Consider the following 21,306-nt stretch of genomic DNA (forward strand, 5'->3'; position numbering starts at 1 on the left):
CAGACAAAAGATTTTTCGGCCAAAAAAAATCCAAGGCTAACCCCTTTGCATTTTTGGCGAAAATTTCGACGACTTTGAAAAGTGCTGCAATTAATTCTTTAGGGTACTGTTCCGACGTGATTTTGCGAGAGGAATCGATTTATCGCAGTCTCGATACGCTGCGAGCAACGGATCAAAAGTTACAGCCGAAAAACTGCAGATTTTCATCGTCATTTCTCTGCTGCTGGTCCTAGGCTATTTTCCATGAGTTTTCTGAGTTCCTGGGCGTCGAATTAGTCTAAAAAGCGTCATACGGATCGATTCCCAAACAAAAGATTTTTCGGCCAAAAAAAATCCAAGGCTAACCCCTTTGCATTTTTGGCGAAAATTTCGACGACTTTGAAAAGTGCTGCAATTAATTCTTTAGGGTACTGTTCCGACGTGATTTTGCGAGAGGAATCGATTTATCGCAGTCTCGATACGCTGCGAGCAACGGATCAAAAGTTACAGCCGAAAAACTGCAGTTTTTCATCGTCATTTCTCTGCTGCTGGTCCTAGGCTATTTTTCATGAGTTTTCTGAGTTCCTGGGCGTCGAATTAGTCTAAAAAGCGTCATACGGATCGATTCCCAGACAAAAGATTTTTCGGCCAAAAAAAATCCAAGGCTAACCCCTTTGCATTTTTGGCGAAAATTTCGACGACTTTGAAAAGTGCTGCAATTAATTCTTTAGGGTACTGTTCCGACGTGATTTTGCGAGAGGAATCGATTTATCGCAGTCTCGATACGCTGCGAGCAACGGATCAAAAGTTACAGCCGAAAAACTGCAGATTTTCATCGTCATTTCTCTGCTGCTGGTCCTAGGCTATTTTTCATGAGTTTTCTGAGTTCCTGGGCGTCGAATTAGTCTAAAAAGCGTCATACGGATCGATTCCCAGACAAAAGATTTTTCGGCCAAAAAAAATCCAAGGCTAACCCCTTTGCATTTTTGGCGAAAATTTCGACGACTTTGAAAAGTGCTGCAATTAATTCTTGAGGGTACTGTTCCGACGTGATTTTGCGAGAGGAATCGATTTATCGCAGTCTCGATACGCTGCGAGCAACGGATCAAAAGTTACAGCCGAAAAACTGCAGATTTTCATCGTCATTTCTCTGCTGCTGGTCCTAGGCTATTTTTCATGAGTTTTCTGAGTTCCTGGGCGTCGAATTAGTCTAAAAAGCGTCATACGGATCGATTCCCATACAAAAGATTTTTCGGCCAAAAAAAATCCAAGGCTAACCCCTTTGCATTTTTGGCGAAAATTTCGACGACTTTGAAAAGTGCTGCAATTAATTCTTTAGGGTACTGTTCCGACGTGATTTTGCGAGAGGAATCGATTTATCGCAGTCTCGATACGCTGCGAGGAACGGATCAAAAGTTACAGCCGAAAAACTGCAGATTTTCATCGTCATTTCTCTGCTGCTGGTCCTAGGCTATTTTTCATGAGTTTTCTGAGTTCCTGGGCGTCGAATTAGTCTAAAAAGCGTCATACGGATCGATTCCCAGACAAAAGATTTTTCGGCCAAAAAAAATCCAAGGCTAACCCCTTTGCATTTTTGGCGAAAATTTCGAAGACTTTGAAAAGTGCTGCAATTAATTCTTTAGGGTACTGTTCCGACGTGATTTTGCGAGAGGAATCGATTTATCGCAGTCTCGATACGCTGCGAGCAACGGATCAAAAGTTACAGCCGAAAAACTGCAGATTTTCATCGTCATTTCTCTGCTGCTGGTCCTAGGCTATTTTTCATGAGTTTTCTGAGTTCCTGGGCGTCGAATTAGTCTAAAAAGCGTCATACGGATCGATTCCCAGACAAAAGATTTTTCGGCCAAAAAAAATCCAAGGCTAACCCCTTTGCATTTTTGGCGAAAATTTCGACGACTTTGAAAAGTGCTGCAATTAATTCTTTAGGGTACTGTTCCGACGTGATTTTGCGAGAGGAATCGATTTATCGCAGTCTCGATACGCTGCGAGCAACGGATCAAAAGTTACAGCCGAAAAACTGCAGATTTTCATCGTCATTTCTCTGCTGCTGGTCCTAGGCTATTTTTCATGAGTTTTCTGAGTTCCTGGGCGTCGAATTAGTCTAAAAAGCGTCATACGGATCGATTCCCATACAAAAGATTTTTCGGCCAAAAAAAATCCAAGGCTAACCCCTTTGCATTTTTGGCGAAAATTTCGACGACTTTGAAAAGTGCTGCAATTAATTCTTTAGGGTACTGTTCCGACGTGATTTTGCGAGAGGAATCGATTTATCGCAGTCTCGATACGCTGCGAGCAACGGATCAAAAGTTACAGCCGAAAAACTGCAGATTTTCATCGTCATTTCTCTGCTGCTGGTCCTAGGCTATTTTTCATGAGTTTTCTGAGTTCCTGGGCGTCGAATTAGTCTAAAAAGCGTCATACGGATCGATTCCCAGACAAAAGATTTTTCGGCCAAAAAAAATCCAAGGCTAACCCCTTTGCATTTTTGGCGGAAATTTCGACGACTTTGAAAAGTGCTGCAAATAATTCTTCAGGGTACTATTCCGACGTGATTTTGCCAGAGGAATCGATGGATCGCAGTCCCGATACGCTGCGAGCAACGGATCAAAAGTTACAGCCGAAAAACTGCAGATTTTTATCGTCATATCTCTGCTGTTGGTCCTAGGCTATTTTTCATGAGTTTTCTGAGTTCCTGGGCGTCGAATTAGTCTAAAAAGCGTCATACGGATCGATTCCCAGACAAAAGATTTTTCGGCCAAAAAAAATCCAAGGCTAACCCCTTTGCATTTTTGGCGAAAATTTCGACGACTTTGCAAAGTGCTGCAATTAATTCTTTAGGGTACTGTTCCGACGTGATTTTGCGAGAGGAATCGATTTATCGCAGTCTCGATACGCTGCGAGCAACGGATCAAAAGTTACAGCCGAAAAACTGCAGATTTTCATCGTCATTTCTCTGCTGCTGGTCCTAGGCTATTTTTCATGAGTTTTCTGAGTTCCTGGGCGTCGAATTAGTCTAAAAAGCGTCATACGGATCGATTCCCAGACAAAAGATTTTTCGGCCAAAAAAAATCCAAGGCTAACCCCTTTGCATTTTTGGCGAAAATTTCGACGCCTTTGAAAAGTGCTGCAATTAATTCTTTAGGGTACTGTTCCGACGTGATTTTGCGAGAGGAATCGATTTATCGCAGTCTCGATACGCTGCGAGCAACGGATCAAAAGTTACAGCCGAAAAACTGCAGATTTTCATCGTCATTTCTCTGCTGCTGGTCCTAGGCTATTTTTCATGAGTTTTCTGAGTTCCTGGGCGTCGAATTAGTCTAAAAAGCGTCATACGGATCGATTCCCATACAAAAGATTTTTCGGCCAAAAAAAATCCAAGGCTAACCCCTTTGCATTTTTGGCGAAAATTTCGACGACTTTGAAAAGTGCTGCAATTAATTCTTTAGGGTACTGTTCCGACGTGATTTTGCGAGAGGAATCGATTTATCGCAGTCTCGATACGCTGCGAGCAACGGATCAAAAGTTACAGCCGAAAAACTGCAGATTTTCATCGTCATTTCTCTGCTGCTGGTCCTAGGCTATTTTTCATGAGTTTTCTGAGTTCCTGGGCGTCGAATTAGTCTAAAAAGCGTCATACGGATCGATTCCCAGACAAAAGATTTTTCGGCCAAAAAAAATCCAAGGCTAACCCCTTTGCATTTTTGGCGGAAATTTCGACGACTTTGAAAAGTGCTGCAAATAATTCTTCAGGGTACTATTCCGACGTGATTTTGCCAGAGGAATCGATGGATCGCAGTCCCGATACGCTGCGAGCAACGGATCAAAAGTTACAGCCGAAAAACTGCAGATTTTTATCGTCATATCTCTGCTGTTGGTCCTAGGCTATTTTTGAGGTGTTTTCTGAGTTCCTGGGGGTTTAATTACTCTAGAGATGGTCATACAAATCGATTCCGAGACCAGAAATTTCCAGCTCCGAAAATGATTAAAAAATCAAGGCTAACCCCACTGGACTTCCGGCGAAAATTTTGACGATATCGTAAAGCGCTGCAATTAAACCTCAATCCAGATATTTCACGCGTGCAATAGATCGCATGTCCTCGAAAGAACGCAGACATTGATACAGATACCCAGCATTGATATGCCAGTCACTCAATCTTTCAGCCTATACTTTCTCAATGACTTAGTCTGTCATCTTTTCAATCGCAATACCTGACTCTTCGAGACCTTATCCTCGGCCAACACCTATGGTCCGTCAGTTTCGGAATCGTAACTCTGCGTCCCGAAAAACTAAACACCTTCGGTTTCTTACAGATAAAACATAACAATCAATAAACAATGATATTTACAAATGATTTCGTTTATTGTTACAACTAGTATTGAGATACATTTACATTTTTTTTTCTTTTCACACTCATAGACAATTCAAAAGCCCTATAAAATATTATTTATAATCATTATTATACTCCAGGTCTAAACATCGTATTTCACTGATACAGTGTGTAGCGCAAGATTCACAGCACTTTCTTAGCTTAATAAACTGTCATGCGTACAGAAGCTTGCAATCATGATCATGATAGTTCTCCAAATGCATTAAAAATCGTTCTCATAGCGCTGAATCCTGATCAGCGCGGCTGATTCAGCCTCAAGCTGACCATTGGAGAGTAATTTTCACTTTGCGAAGGTCTGATTCGCCAAGCTACCATGAATAATGCCGTATCTGATATGACGTCGAGTTTCGGAAACCTCTGGAATGCTTCCCGATGACTTGAGCCAAGCGTCAAGCCTTGGTCAGCGCTATAGCACAGAATTAAATTTATTCAGTTTTATTACCATATAAGTGAAACCTGTTGTATTATTTTTTCCATCATACTAAAAGATTGGATATATCCTCAATTCCCCCCCTCACTCCTAAACTTTGACCACAATGCTACACATACTCTGGCTGAAATAAAACTAGTCAGAAGCTACTAGAAGAGTACTTAACAGTCACTAATTATCTAAGGTGAAAGCGCAGGAATAATTCAGAATGGGACAAATTTGTTTGTGATTGATGTCAATCATCCACAAGCAAACCCAAAAATTGAACTATTCATCGCGTGCTTAATCGTACAAGTTCGCCACTAAACTAGTCCAAGGTGAAATATTACATGTCCATAATCACACTTCGAATTCACGATTATTTTTGGTACTAGCCAGTTAGAGAGAACAAATTCACAGACCAAGGCACAAAAGGTTTTGTGACCATATCATCGCTCGAAATTAAACCATCCTCCGACTGTCACGTAAAGTGTTCAAGTATGATTTATGAGTGGGAAAAAGTCTTCCAATACTATGTGTAATGAATTTTGTCACGTTGAAACGTGATGCAGGACTGAGATAAAATCTCACCATCATTTTTCTTACCTTGCAGAAATCTACCCAGAGCTATTGGCATTTCCTGCGCTTTAGTCACAATCGTCTACGTTTTCGCCAATGTTGCTTTCTACACCACTCTTAGTCCCGACGAAGTTCTTGGCAGCGGAGCTGTAGCAGTTGTAAGTATAAACCAACGTCACCTACGTCTTTCATCTACGAGTTGATGCCTTTAAGTTGCTTATAAAGAAGCGCTGTACACCTCGAAAACGCGGGGAAGTAAAACTCCTATACCGCTCAAGCAATCAGAGTAAAACTTGGGCAATTAGTGCCTTATTTTGGCAAAAAGTGGAGCGTCTTTTTACGTTTGCAAAATTTTGAAAAACAATTTACAGATTGGTTACCACCCACAGAAATTGGCCAAATTTTCACAGTTGCACTGAATGGATCGAACTATCCGGTATGATCCCACTCGGCGGTGATGAAACACACATTTTGAGCCCAGTCCCATGAGATTTGATGGTGAAATGACGAAATGGCAGCTGATCTAGTTTTCGATTACGAAGTACACCGAAATTTCATTTTGGCGACATTTGTTACCGACCTTTCATGCATGCTGGTAATTTTTTACCGACATTACACGCATACATTACCGGCATGCGCGTAATGTCGGTAACAAATGTCGCCAAAATGAGATTTCGGTGTTCTTCGTAATCGAAAACCAGATCATCTGCCATTTCGTCATTTCACCATCAAATCTCATGGGACTGGGCTCAAAATGTGTGTTTCATCAGTGCCGAGTGGCATCATACCGGATAGTTCGATCCATTCAGTGCAACTGTGAAAATTTGGCCAATTTCTGTGGGTGGTAACCAATCTGTAAATTTTTTTTCAAAATTTTGAAAAAGTAAAAAGACGCTCCACTTTTTGTCAAAATAAGGCATTAATTGCCCAAGTTTCACTCTGATCGCTTGAGCGGTATAGGAGTTCTGCATCCTTACTTTTTCGAGGTGTAGAACGGGTCTTCATAAACACCTTAATATGGAAAATTGGTCAGTGTAACGACTTTTGAAAAGGGAATGGAGCAATGCACCTGCTATTGGAGTGAACTACCAGTTATTTATTTCGTACAAACCATTCATGCTCTGTCCAGACGTATGCCAATCGGCTCTTTGGCGTGATGGCATGGACCATACCGGTCTTCGTCGCTTTATCCACCTTCGGAGCTGTCAATGGTATACTCCTAACATCCTCGAGGTTGTTCTACGCCGGTGCCTGCGAAGGACAGATGCCGGAGGTTCTGACAATGATACAAATATCCAGGTTGACTCCCACCCCAGCTGTTTTGTGCATGGTGAGATACACAACTCGCGGTTACCAAGACTGACTCTGCATTGGACACGCTGAATAGTTACAAAATTTTACTCATTTCAGGCCCTATTGTCGATGGTATATCTCTCCTCATCCAATATCTTCAAACTTATAAGTTACGTGGGATTCGCAACCTGGGTAAGCATCGTGATAATGATTATTTGGAAATATTTTTCATTATGTTGATGTATCCGAGCAAGCAGTTCTGACTCAAATACTCCAGTGTATTCAACTAACCTTTCTATAATGGCCTAGAGTTCATTCAAATCACCTGCACATATACGTAACTTCTTATCTCGAATCCATTATTCTTCAACTCTTGAAGATTTGGAAATCCTGAATCAATCTAAAAATGATCAAACAATTCTGGGACCTCAGCCAGATGCTTTTGAAATTTATATCGTTTGAACGTACCATTGGCCAACTTACGAATGAACACTAAACGATGGTTTCCATCCTCAGATGAGTATAGGTGCGTCGGTTCTTTGCGTGCCTTGGCTTAGGTGGGCGCAGCCCAATCTTCCGAGGCCGATAAAGGTCAACCTCATCTTCCCTGTTGTGTACATAATCGCCACGCTCTTCATCACCCTTGTTCCTATGTATGCTGAGCCAATGGAAACAGGTGAGAGATGTTTCTTGTTGAACCTGATTTCTGAGTATTTTTCATGTTGACTTATAACAAATTAGTAACTTCGAATACCGATAACTCGCCAACAATACTTTTAGCTATCGATATTGTGCCATAAACGAGTTCATTCGGTCAGCAACGTAACTCAAGAGTCCAAAGTTGCGATTTCATTGCACAACTTCGAAAGATTGAGAAGCATAGAAGTATTAATAAATACACAATCACAAGTAATAATCACACGCGGACTTGAATTAAATGTGATATCAGCTTTTATTTATTTATTCGTCTTTTGAATTTATTCTTATTCTGTTCGCCGTATAATGGACTTGATAAGCCGCACTAATTGACTTGACATCAATCGTGTAGGCGCTATATTCACGTAATGATTACAGTTGCACATTTGAAATTATAATTATAATGAGTCTTCAATTGTAACTTCGGAATATATATGTTTACTGACGAAACTTTGTAACCGTGTTTTCAGCGTACGGTTGTTTGATGATCTTGTCATCAGTACCCGTTTACTTTCTGTTTATCGCCTGGAAAAACAAACCCAAGTCATTCACGAAGACAGTAGGTGAGTACTGAAAGATAAAGTTGAAAAAACAGGTTAAAAGTAATGATAAATATAGATATCAAGACGAGATAAATAGCCGCACACCCTTCTTAAAGATTTCTTCTGAGTGTCCCGAGGTAGTCTCAAATACCGTTCGAAGCTTTTCGACTTGAATGCCTGTCACATATTAAAAATGCGAAGCTGTACCGTCTGGTGAAAAGAAAAAAAAAGAAGAATTACATTTACTATTATTAATTTTGGAGGAAAAAAGTTACACATCTACTCTCTTATTCAATACTATATTTAAGCTAAAACTAATTTGAGGTTATAAGGAAACGCGTTGAAGATACCCGACAAGTATGGTGGACGCTACGCCACTTGAAATTCTATTTTGGCTGTAATACCATTCCTAGAGTATATCAGGAATTCAGCGTCACTCTAGGCCAAAAAGAATGATGGCAAGAATAAATTAGCCGTAATTCCAATTTCGGGAAATGCCTGAGATCTGAAAATTTCACTTGCGAAATTCACTCGCTCATGGCCGTTTTTTTAACAAAATCGCGTCACGGGTAGATCCCTTGAGACACTGACAGAACTTGTCTTCTTAAGGGTTGTAGTCTTGCACAGAGAGCAGCGACGATCATTTATCATAAAAAATCGAAAAAACACTTGTTTTATCGTGTGACTATTTTTATATCTATTTTATACATCTTTTATAATTATATTATCAAATAATGTTACTGATTAGGTTCATTATTTCAACACACGGTTATACATGCACGAGAAAACACTTGTTACACATATTCTGTAGTTATAATTTTCACTCATATTTTATTTTCTGGTCGTTAACACTTTTTTTCATATAGGAGCCTTCACCCAAAGTGTGCAGAAGCTGATGATGGTTGTCCGACCAAAGACAAATTAAGGTTCATAATACACGATACATAATTATTACTATTATTAACAATTATTTATATACTTCTTCCAATATCATACCTATCATTCTATCGCCTCACATGCATGCATCTGCAATTCACATAAAAGTTATCGTCGCTTTGAAAAAACGATTAATCGAAGCTGCCGATTAATCGGTTAATCGCACAGCACTAATTATACACACTCTTGGCCACGTTTTTCCACGCTTTTAATAATACGTAACCGTTACAAGCCTATTAATAATAATTATTCACTAGTAAACATTTTTCCACTTGCTTATTGCACTGCCAAATTAATTATAATTCAAATTTTCAATAACAACTATAACTACGTAAAAGTAATAACAACTACAGTATTAATACGTGTACTAAAAAAATTTTTCATAAATTGCAACATATGTATTAATCATTTTTTATTTCTTAAATTCAATCATATAAAAATTCCCTGATAGCTGATGTATCTTTTTTATCATGATAGTTACATCTTTTGTTATTATTTATTTATTTATTTATTTATTACTCCAATATTATCTTGCCTGCTTTATTATAACACACGCGCCAAAGCACACCTTCACAAATCGATTTCTATAATATACGCACTTTTTATTATAAGGGTGCTTGAACCGAGCATTTCATATCTATGACGACTAAATGATAATAAGAAAAAAAAAATATTATTTTTTAATAATAATAAAGCCAAATCGTTCTGTTCAAAATTATCTGCAGACTCTGGTACGAATTTTGCTGACTTGTAACGATTTTAAAAAAGAAAATTCGAACAGGACGATTTGAGGTGAAAATCACGGTTCAAAAGTTTTTGCTGAATCGTATCCGCATTAAAAATGTTCACGATCTCTTCTACTCGTATACTAACAAAAAAAAATTAATTAAACGTGTTTCAGTAAGCACAACGAGGTTCCTGCAGAAGATAATGCTGGTTGTTGGAAAATCGAAACCCGCTCAGGTTTAACTGCCTCAATTGAAATGAGATTAAAAAAAAGTTCATTTATAGTATTTCTAGCATACCATGTCAGCAACGATAACGAGTGAGGTAAAAAAGGAGAAAAAGAGAAGAAAAACAAGAAAAAAAAAAAAAAAAAAAACGGCGCCCAAGTGCAACGAACAGCCACATTGAAATTGGGTGCCTGACGAATCGCACGGTCAACCATTGCAATAATGATCTGAACAGTGTAATTATTTATCCATTCCAAGTGACGTATTTTTCATTGTTTATACAAATGTTCCATTATACTTCTTTTAGATTTGTTTTTTTTTTTTAATTTTTTTCCATTTTCTATTTTATAATCTGTATTTTACGATCTACTTTCACACGTAATTTTACCTTTATATAACTATAACTAATTTATATGCAAACATTCATTTAGTTGTTTAGTATTATTTTATAATATATTATATGATATTACATGTATAAAAAATGGACTACTCCCGCTATGCGCTACGTTATTATTATTATTATTATATATTATCACACTATAAGGTATTTCGGTTGACCCGGTGAATATCATATATATAATACATTAGTCTGTATAGAAAAAAAAAAAAAATTTTTGACAATTTGGACAATTTTTTTTTTTTTTTTTTTTCCCAAGTTATACTGAAAATATTCTTCCAAATGACGAAAGAAAAATTCTCTCTAAATTTTAGAGCTTAATATTAATATTTAGAGGTACCTCATCGCGATTTTCTATTTTCCATTAGAATAATACGATGAAAATGGTTTTTGCTTTCTTCTGATTTTTATAACTAGCTAACGGCGTCTAGTATAGAAAATTCACAGACACTTTTTCGTTGGGAATTGAACGCTCTACAAAACAGGTATTTTTGTTCATTTTACGATAAATATAATCTTTCAAAAGTTATTTGAGGTATTTTGTTAATTTTTGACGTAAAATAACTTTTGAAAGCGTAAATTTATCGTAAAATGTCAAAAGACCTTTTTCATAGAGCGTTCGATCTTCCACGAAAGCGTGTCTCCTAATTTTCTGCACGACGCGTCGTTAGATAGTTATAAAAAATCAGAAGGAGCAAAAAATATTTTTCCCCTGTTATTCTTACGGAAAATAGAAAATCGAAAATAGAAACCTCTAAATATTGATATTAAAAGCTAAAAATTGGACGGCATTATTTTTTCATCATTTGGAACAATATTTTCAGTAAAACTTAAAAAATAAAAAATAGTCCATTTTTTTTTTTTTTTTTTTTTATACAGTCTAATATACATACATATGACGAATACGCGTATATATACATATTATGCATAGTGCTACGTGTTGAATGATATTTGTTGTTCATGTGAATTCTGTACAATTGATTGACGTCATGGGATTTTGATGAATTGTTAAGTGAAAAATGTTCATACCATAAATCTATTTATCAAATTTATCGAGGCGGTATCATTCGCGCACAATTGCGGAATCATTTTTCATCTTTGACTGTATGCATCCGTATAAAGTCAGAAATTATCATCGTTCGAAAGGTTCATGCAATTGTCAATATATTCGAAACGGGAGATGATTGGTTTTTTTTTTTTTTTTTTTTCTATTGTTATTACAAAAATTTTCAGAACAATTGCCTCGGAAATCGGATTTAATAATAATTAAACATTTATTAAATCCGATTTGTTATTTTGCATTAACAATTGGCCAAATGCAACATTGAAATAACACAAGTATCTGCTTACAGCTTAAACTAGGTGAATTATTATTATTATTATTCACATTAAGATTGAGTCATATTTGCCCGAATAAATACTCGAACCAATCATTGGAAATATTATTTTAAATAAAAAATATAACAAAGAATTATTACATCTAAGTACCTCGAATTGTCTGAAGAAAAATAAGCAACGATTCGATTACTGCATAATGTTGTTAATATTATTGTCCAAGGAATGTGAAATATATCCTGCGCCTATTTATTTTCCAATGTATGTATATTTAAAATATTTTTCATTATTATGATATTGTATAATATTTCGTCGATTTTCCCTCGGTAGACTCTATTGCTCAACAACAAATTCACAACATTATTATTTGTAAGCTTTTTTTTTTACGTTGTATCTCAGATCGAAAATTGAATGATTGAATTCAACTTGACGATAATAATCAGGCGTGTAAAAATGGCACTTTATTTAGCAAAAAAAAAAAAAAAAAAACCGGAAATTTATTTACTATAGAAACAATGTTTGAACAAAAGCCTCCGAAGGAAACCGATCATTGTAATAAAACGTCACCGATCTGATATGCACCAAAGAAATGCTTGATGGATTAACAATAAGTTGAATAAAGTCAGGAAAACTGTTCCCTTTTTTTTTTATTCATATACAGGGTATTCCACAGTAAGTCGACCAGTGTGTCAAACCCCGACCGTCTCAAAATAATTTTTTTTTTCTATTTTTTTTTTTTTTTATCACCTAACTCGGAATTTTTAAATTTTGAAACCAAAAATTATCTTTACTAATTAGAATGACACATAGTCGAATTGGCGAAACCGAACATTTACAAGTAAATTGACTTTATTTGAAGCTATGCGATTTGATTCTGTGTTAATTTTGGGTTTGAAAATTTCAAAATTTCGAATTAGGTGATAAAAGAAATAGAAAAAAAAATGTTGTCCAAGTTTTCTTTAACGGGTGGTGTTTTGTATGATTTACTGAATTATTGAGAATTTTTTCAGATTCAAAAAAATGAACATTCGCAATAGACTTCAAATATTTATAAAAAATAAACGGTATGATAAAAAAATTTGAAAAAATTTCAAGTCACGTTTTTTACCGAGTGGAATATCAGAAAAAACATAAATGGATTTTGAGATGGTCGGGGTTTAAAACTGGTCGAATTGGCGTGGAATACCCCGTATTTATCTTCCACCTTCAATCTCATACATTCCTGGGTGTTTATTGTGATTGTATAAGTATATTAATGAAATAAGAAAAAGAGAAAGGAAAATAATAGCGGTTAAAATATACACAAATGAATGAAAAAAAATCCTGCAATTTGATTTCGCATCAATTCAAAATGACACAAAAAATCAACGGAGTGGTTGAAAAATATTTATGTATAAATACAATTAAATTTAAACATTTAATATTATGTAAAGAATCAAGTACAAGGGTGTATAAATCGTTGTTAACTCATAGTCAAGAAAAAAAAAAAAAAAAAAAATCAGACAAAGATGAAAAGTAGAAAAACTATTATAATAATGATAATATATTTATACGGGGAATTTTAATTTTCGCGGTTTCGATGCGGAGGTCACGATATCGTGTTCTACCTACACATATCTTACGTAGATGAATCAATTAGGACCAAAAATTTGTACACAGAGTCAGATATAAAAAAAAAAACGTGACACTTTTGCTGTCCCAGTGATATTATTACAAACATACGGAGTCCTTGTACTACTATTATTATTATTATTATTATTATTATTATTATTACTATTGTTGTTGTTGTTATTATTATTAATATTATTTACGAAAAATTTCATTAGATGACAGACGAAGATTTTAATTTATCATTATATATTATTATTATTATCATTATTATTATTACTACGTGTAGTTCATCGTTTTTAAGGATATAGATTTTTCAAAGTAATCGAGCAATCTCGACTGTTGATTAATACGGTTGTAGGAATGATGTAGGCGTAGGAAAAAAAAAAAAAAAAAACTTACATCGATTGTCACTGATTCGTAGTGTGCAGTACTTCACACCGAATGTGTAGTATCATTGAATAATAAGGTAAATTTGTTTTGTGTAGAAAGTAAGATTTATTAACGGTAAGAAGTGTGACTTTTTGAAGAAATTGAAAAAAAAAACGACTCATTTTAAGTATAATAATATCCTTTGAAGATCATATATCAGTTAAACAATTGACGATTGTTTACTCGATTGAAAAGAAATTTAAAAAAAATATGTCGACGAAAATTGACGAACAACAATCGATGTAATTTTTCACTATTATATTATACGCCAACGAATTTGTTATACAATCTGCAAATCGTTGGTCAAATATACAAACTACCTATTTTTAATTATAGGTAATGATAATTATCGTATACCCTTTGATTAACACAAAAAAGTGACAATAAGACGTAATTGACTGACTATAAATGAAGTAGAGAAAAGAGAGATAGGGAGAGAGAGACGACGAAAAAAAAAACGAAAAAAAAAAAAGAAACATTAGATGCAGCATTTTATATGAGTACTAATTAATTGATTAATTATTTAATTTACTTTTCATTTTCGCAGATATTTTCATTACCGTGTACGTATTCGAATAAACATTGTAAATAAGTGTCTCAATGCGGTATGTATCGAAGTTAATATTGTACTATTTCAGTGTTTATGCGGTACGAAACAGCTTAGGATCTGAACAATAAAACTTGTGAGAGTATTTCAAGCAAATTTAATCTCGTCTTTTTATTACCATGTGCATGATTAAAGGAGTTACGGATTCGTTTGATATCAAAAAACAACCTTCGATGAGACTCGAGATATTCTCGAGGCAATACGAAATCCGAAAATTACACAACCACACAAAAAAAATCCAATTTTGGGCCCAGAGGTCAGATCATGTTTTACTGCACGTTTTTGGGTCGCTGAATCCAAATCTGAGATCCATTTAACCCCATCGCTTCAGGATTTTTCATAACCTCAAAAAAAAAAAAACAAAAAAAAAAAAACGATGTTCTCAAGTATTGAACCATATAACCTTAAGAATCAAACTTCCAACGCTAAATCCAACCAACCAAATCCCGTAAACATTTAATCCAATGATGTCCTAACCTAATAGCCTCGTGAACCTAAACCCCATAAACCCTATAACACCATAACCCCGCAACCAAGGGGATAAATCGTAGGCAATTTGTATTATTGCAAAACGTCAGATAGCTGAGGACTCCTTGAAAACCCAAGTACTCGAACATAAAAACTCCCATAACACTATAACCCCATAACCCCGTAACCCCGTAACCCCAGATGTAATAAATCATAGGCAATCTGCATATGGTAAAACGTTAACGTTAACGTGATTGAGGATTTCCTTAAAACTTATGCACCCAAGCTCCAAAACTCCCATGGCCCTACAATTCATAACCCCACGATTCCCCAACCACAACTTCATAACCTTGAACTTTGATCTCATTCACCAAAGAAGCGAGTATTGCAGATTGCCTATAATAAATTCTCTCGGTTATGGGGTTATGGGGTTATGGGGTTATAGGGTTCTGAGAGTTTTTGACTATGAATTATTACCTTGGTTGTGGGGTTATGGGGTATAGGATTATGGGAGTTTGAATTCATGAGCTTATTAGGTTGGGATATCATCGTGTTAAACTTTTATGGGATTTGTTTAATTGGATTTAACATTGAAAGCTGGAGTTTTAAGTCAGGTTCAGAATATCGTTTTTTTTTTTTTTTTTTTTTTTTTTTGAGGTTATGAAAAATTCTGAGGTGATGGGGTTGAATGGACCTTGGATTCGAATTCAGCAACCCAAAAAACGTATCATAAACATGATCTGACCTCTGGGCTCGGAAGTCGATTTTTTTTTGCGTGGCTGTGTTATTTGGGGCCTGATTGTAACTGCCATACCGGTGAAATTGAAACATCCGATTCATGTTTGAAAGTATAAAGAATTACGTTTGCATTTACATCTGCATTCAGGAAGATGTTGTCTGACTTTTGTGAAGTGATTACGAATTTATCTCGATCGCATTTTTTATTGAAGCACATCTTTGGTAGAATTTCTAATCTTATCACAGTCCTGATCGTGATAAATTATTTGGAGTAGATCAAAATTTCCTTAATATTATAAAAATAGATAAGATATTTTGTCTACGATTGTTTTCCTAGAATTATATTACATATCTATTACAGATATACTCACATTTCAACTTTGATGACGGTTTCTTCGCGGCATGGAAATAAGAGTATTAAATCGATTACTTCGTTCCCGATTCACGATTAAATCGATTACTTTGTTCCCGATTAATCGATTACAATCGATTATTTTTCAAACTCGATGAATCGACCTATTCGATTGTTTTTCCTCGCAATCGGTTTTTGTTTTTACTCCCACGATCGATTAGAGTATCAATGGTTACAATTGTTTTAATTTCAAATGATAAGTGAAAGATAAATCAATATATTCGCCTAAAATTCAGAAATATTTTGAATGAAACAATAAATTATCAAAAAAAAACTTATCCCCTACTAACAAGGAACATCAGTTTGGTGTCCCCTCTGATTTCGTTGAGACTTATCTCTGTTCTAGAACATTGAAAACTAAGAGACACGTATTTTTTTTTTATCTGCGGAAAAACGGTTTAGAGGGGTGAAAACGACCCCCAAAATTGTGCACCCAAAGAGGTGATTTCTTGATGCACTTGATGGATTTGAATGAAATTAACGCTGAAGTTTTCCTATTCATTAAAAAAACATTTCAGTGTTGGTTTCATTCATTTTTTGGGGGTCGTTTTCACCCCTTCGAACCGTTTTTTCCGCAGATCAAAAAAAAAATACGTGTCTGTTAGTTTTCAACGTTCTACAACACACATGAGTCTCAACGAAATCATAAAGGGACACCAAACTAATATTTCTTGTAAGACTACACGTTGAAATTTACAAAATTTTGGTTTCACACGCACCGTTTCAAAGAAAAAAAGCAAGAAACACCAAGTAATCGGAGGGGTAAGTGAAAGGATAATGAATACGGAACCGTGTTATAGTTTTCAAACATGTTCATTCATTGAATAGGTACACTGACATGAGTAAAAGGGCGGTAGTTACCGGAATAATTCGGTTCACCGTCACTCTGCATACAAATCATTGCACTTAATGCATTATTTATGTATATTAATAATATATTTCCACCGACATTGTGATATGACCTAGAATTCTATATTACATATCTACGTATATATAATAAACTTACGTACGTGCAAATAACGATATTACACGTATTTACATATATCAGGGTTTTTTTTTTTTTTTTTTATAACGATAGTGAAATAGTTTTAACTCTTTTTTTTTTTTTTTAATGATTATGATACCGGTACTCGTAAAATAAAACCATAAAAAAAAAAATAAAATAAAAAAAGAGTTAGCATCAACGTCTTTCATTTTCGCCATACGTCTTTAATTATGAATCATACTAAAAAACCTAAAGTACTTTTAGAACATTAATTGATTTTTATATTTCAGAACACGTGTGAGAAGCTGGGATCGAAATTTTCTAAGCACTCTGTACTTAAATTGAAAAAATTAATTTTCATTAATTCGCTTTAAAGTAATAAATATATAAAAACTAAAAAGAAGTTGCAAATTTTTTTTTCTTTACCCCTGATATATTATACATATATGTCCATACGTAGGTACGTATATACATATATATGTATATTTATTTACACGAAACTCGCTACGCACACGACGCAGTGTAACTATGAAAATTATTTGGTTTCATCGACGTAAGGAACAAGAAATTTTTATTTTTTCTTCTTCTTTTCTTTTTCTTTTCTTTTTTTTTTTTTTTTTTTTTTTTTTTTAGAATATGACAAACCACAGATAACGGCAAATTGTGATTTAAATTTTCTCTGTTCTACAATTAGATAAACATATGTATATATATATATATATATATGTATAGTATAATTTAGGGTGGCAGTTAATATTAGTAAAAAAAAAAAAAATTTCTCTCACCTCTTAAATTGACTCGAAATATTAAAAAAAAACGATTTTTAAACGTGAAATCCGCTCTTAATTTTGATATTAACCCGTGACCCAAAGTCCCTTTCGAGGAGTCAAAATCGCTAAAAACAAAAAGAAACGACAATGAAAGATTTTTGATATTTGTCTTTTATTTTAATAATTTATGTAACTGTTAATATTCCAATTATATAAAAAAAAAAATTGTAAATCGTTTATTACGTCAGTAAGAATCGTTTAAAAATTTATTGCAATTAATTTACAATTATTCAATATAAAGCAATCGTTTTTAATTAGATAAAATGAAAGTTGATTTGATTAGAATTTGAGAAGCAAAAATAAGAAATGTTTTAAGGAAAATTTTCAATGTAAAAAGAAGGTAAGACCTCTACAAAAATGAGCTGAAAATTAATGTAATATCTCCGAACGTATGTGGTTTTTTTGATCCGATTGTTGTTCCATATTCTCGTATCTATTTCATGTCAAAAAATTAATCCTGTCGATATACAAATAATGAAATTAATTTTCGCAGGAAAGATTGCGTGAAACTTTTTTTCTTTCAAATTTTTAACCTCAATAATCACTCCTAATCAATTTCAACTCTTTGATAGGGTTAATATTAAAATTAAGAGCGGATTTCACGTTTAAAAATAGTTTTTTACTATTTCGAGTCAATTTAAGAGACGAGGGAATTTTTTTTTTTTTTTTTTTTTTTCACCAATATTAACTGCCACCCTAAATTGTACTATATATATATATATACACATATATGTCTACACCAACGAGGATAAAAAATCGTGCGAAAAGAAAAAAAATCGAACAGAAAAAAATAAAATTAATTAAAAATCAAAGGATGCGCGAACGTAATAAATAAATGACAGAAATAATGGATAGAGTAAAAGAGAAGCAGAAAAAATTTAGAAAAATTTGCCGTCAATTTCAATAATTCCTTCGTTTCATCGTTCAATTCTCATTCGTTTAATTTTTCGAGCCCTCGAATTTCTGACAGAGTTTTTTTTTTTTTTTTTGGTTAAAGCTCGAAAGAACGATTCGACCAAAACTGATTGTGAGACCATTTTTAATAACCATTTACGATCGAACACGATTCTCGTGCTATTATAGCGACACGTTGGTGTTGTTTTTTTTTTTTTTTTTTTTTTCTCTTCTTTTTATAAAGTGTCTGTCTTTTAATAATGTTAGATACAATTATTTATAATCAGAAATAAATACCTAAGTAATAAATTCAATATCGCGTGTAATTTTTCACATATTATATTTATATTTTCCGAATAGTTTCAAAGAAGACTTTTCAATCCGTAATGTTATCTATCAAATCTCTACTCTCTCTTCGCTTATTATATATGTACAGTAAAATTATTATTTATTCGTTTATTCTTATTTATTTATTTATTTATTTATTATTATTATTTATTTTTTTTCCATCTTTTTCTTCGATTTTCCAAATTTTTACTTTCTTTCTTTCTTTCTTTCCTTTTTTCATTCCAAATCGTTTGTTCGTTCTCTTTCACATACAACACAATTAATTATATGTATATATGTATAATATGACCTGCACAAAATTCTCGCCATGATTTTCATCGTAATAATACATATACAAATAAAAACGACATCATTGCGTCTAAAATCTATCCAGGAAAGATTCACACGTTAGACAGGCAAAAACACAGACAAAATAGACAGGCGGACAGACAGACACGGAAGTGGAATGATATTTTTTTGACCCGTGAATAATTAATCAGATATATACATATACATATATACATATATAAATATACATATATAGGTATACATATAATTTAGTGTTTTTCGTTTTTTTTTTTTTTTTTGTTTTTTTTTTCCCTTCTCTTCTTGTTTTCAAGTTAGATAACATTTCTTTGTAATTATTCTTAGCGCGTGAAAATCGCGAATTGAATATCGGCCATCTAGTTCTCAATTTTGCAAATAGGATTCCAACTCAGAATTTCTTTTCACGTTTCATCGTTTCTTCTTTTCAATTCCTACTTACAAATCGGCACTGAGAAGTGTAAATAAAATAATATTACAGTACACATCGTATAATCTCTGTTTCGCAACTCCCTCCCCCCCCCCCCCCTAACATTTTTCATTTCCTTTATTTTTCTTCTTGTGCGTTAAGAAATATATATATATATATATATATATATATATATATAAATGTATAATGATACAATGTTGTGACAAAACGTGTAAATATTCCAAAAAAAAAAATTAATAATCCCCGAAACACCGAGAGAAACGGAAAAAAAGAAAACGTGACGCGTAGTTTTAAATATCTTTACGGAGATTCCTACGATTTGTTTTTTTTTTTTTTGTTTTTGTTGTTGTTTTTTTTTTTTTTTTTTTTCTACCCTTCACTAGCGAAACGCCATTGTGTATGTAATTTTTCATACATTGCTCCAATTTCTATTCAATCAATAGTATAAATCATAGTATTTGAGCAAGAGACATACATTGAGTTAATGGTAAATTGTTTTATTTCATTATTGATTATTATGATAATTATGATAATTATTATTATTATTATTATTATTATTATATTCAAAAATTGTTTTTTTTTTTTTTTTTTTACTTTTCTCTTTTACTCGTATCTACTCCTCGCGTCAAACACCAATCTATATCACGCTCATTATTTACAATTTTAAACATAACGCCGATTGAACTCGGGTTTTTACAATTTTCAAATACCATTAGTAACAAATCTCCGGTCCTACATGGGGTTTGGTGAATTTTAGAAAAAAAAAAAAAAAAAAACACACACACACGCCTAATGTAAAATCCAAAGCGATTTTTCCTAGTCGCATATATATATATATATATATATATATACAAAGTATTCAACTAACTATTGTATAATCCTTCTCACGGTCAAAAATAAAATATGTACCTAAATCCTTAATCAGATTTGCGAAAAAAATTAGCACGTATTTTATAGTACTTGTTAAAATATTAACCAATGATAAAAATATACAAAAATTTTTTTTTTTTTTTTTTTTTCTTTCCTTTTATAATTTTAACAGAAATAAAATTAAATAGTTGAAAAAAAAAAAAAACAAAGAAAATATAACGATATTAATAATAATAATAATTACAATTATAATAATAATAATAATAATAGTATAAGAAGTTACGTCGCACGCTTTTTCATTTTGCGATCTTTCCAAGTTTTCATTTCTCTACTTCTTATTCTTATTCTCTCTTTTGAGTTAACAAGTCAATTTTATATTATAATCGTTCATATCTCAGACAAAAGTACACAGTTATTCGATTCTAGCTTAACAGTTAAGTTTTATTCGAATAAAATTAAATTATTGTGTGTGTATGTGTGTCTGTATTATATATGTATGTATATATGTATAATTTATATCACTAGTACACAGTTAGACCTTGTGTGCAGAGTATCTCAATTAGTATTGGAGGCCGGTAGAAGAAACTACAGTAAACAGGGGCAAAAAAAAAAAAAATATTTATAACGTATATATAATATTAAAAATCAAGAAAGCTTTCTAAACCCTAATCACCTTTTGAGATATCCTGCTTTTTGTATAATTCGATTCATTACACTCGTATAATACAATTCTTTAATGAGGTACTAAAGATACTTCTCAAAGTAGATCCCTTCTTGTACGTACGCGAAAATTTTAAAGTACGTTAAACGAAATATTTATTAGTTTTTCGGTGCACGCGACACACATTGTCAA

The 21,306-nt window shown here is 33.5% G+C and overlaps 1 protein-coding gene and 1 long non-coding RNA gene across 3 annotated transcripts in view; one reads left to right on the top strand and one right to left on the bottom strand.

Annotated features, from left to right (window-relative positions):
- Positions 1-10,058, top strand: part of LOC124413788 (Y+L amino acid transporter 2) — a 73,926-nt gene extending 63,868 nt beyond the window's left edge. The window contains exons 5-11 of one of the 2 annotated variants that reach the window (XM_046894561.1): positions 5,411-5,534; positions 6,506-6,706; positions 6,787-6,861; positions 7,186-7,345; positions 7,836-7,928; positions 8,774-8,833; positions 9,745-10,058. In XM_046894561.1, coding sequence (XP_046750517.1) covers positions 5,411-5,534; positions 6,506-6,706; positions 6,787-6,861; positions 7,186-7,345; positions 7,836-7,928; positions 8,774-8,832 — 712 coding nt within the window. In that variant the 3' untranslated portion in view covers position 8,833; positions 9,745-10,058. The remainder of the gene's footprint in view (positions 1-5,410; positions 5,535-6,505; positions 6,707-6,786; positions 6,862-7,185; positions 7,346-7,835; positions 7,929-8,773; positions 8,834-9,744) is intronic. The other variant, XM_046894560.1, reaches the window with a different exon arrangement.
- Positions 4,699-6,512, bottom strand: LOC124413790. Its single transcript, XR_006929903.1, has 3 exons — positions 6,388-6,512; positions 5,389-5,582; positions 4,699-4,794 (listed from the first exon to the last, which is right to left on the bottom strand). It is a non-coding gene; the product is annotated as an uncharacterized LOC124413790 (long non-coding RNA).
- Positions 10,059-21,306: the final 11,248 nt, after the last annotated feature.

The sequence above is a fragment of the Diprion similis genome, chromosome 13 (assembly GCF_021155765.1).
Source record: "Diprion similis isolate iyDipSimi1 chromosome 13, iyDipSimi1.1, whole genome shotgun sequence".
In the NCBI taxonomy this organism is placed as follows: domain Eukaryota; kingdom Metazoa; phylum Arthropoda; class Insecta; order Hymenoptera; family Diprionidae; genus Diprion; species Diprion similis.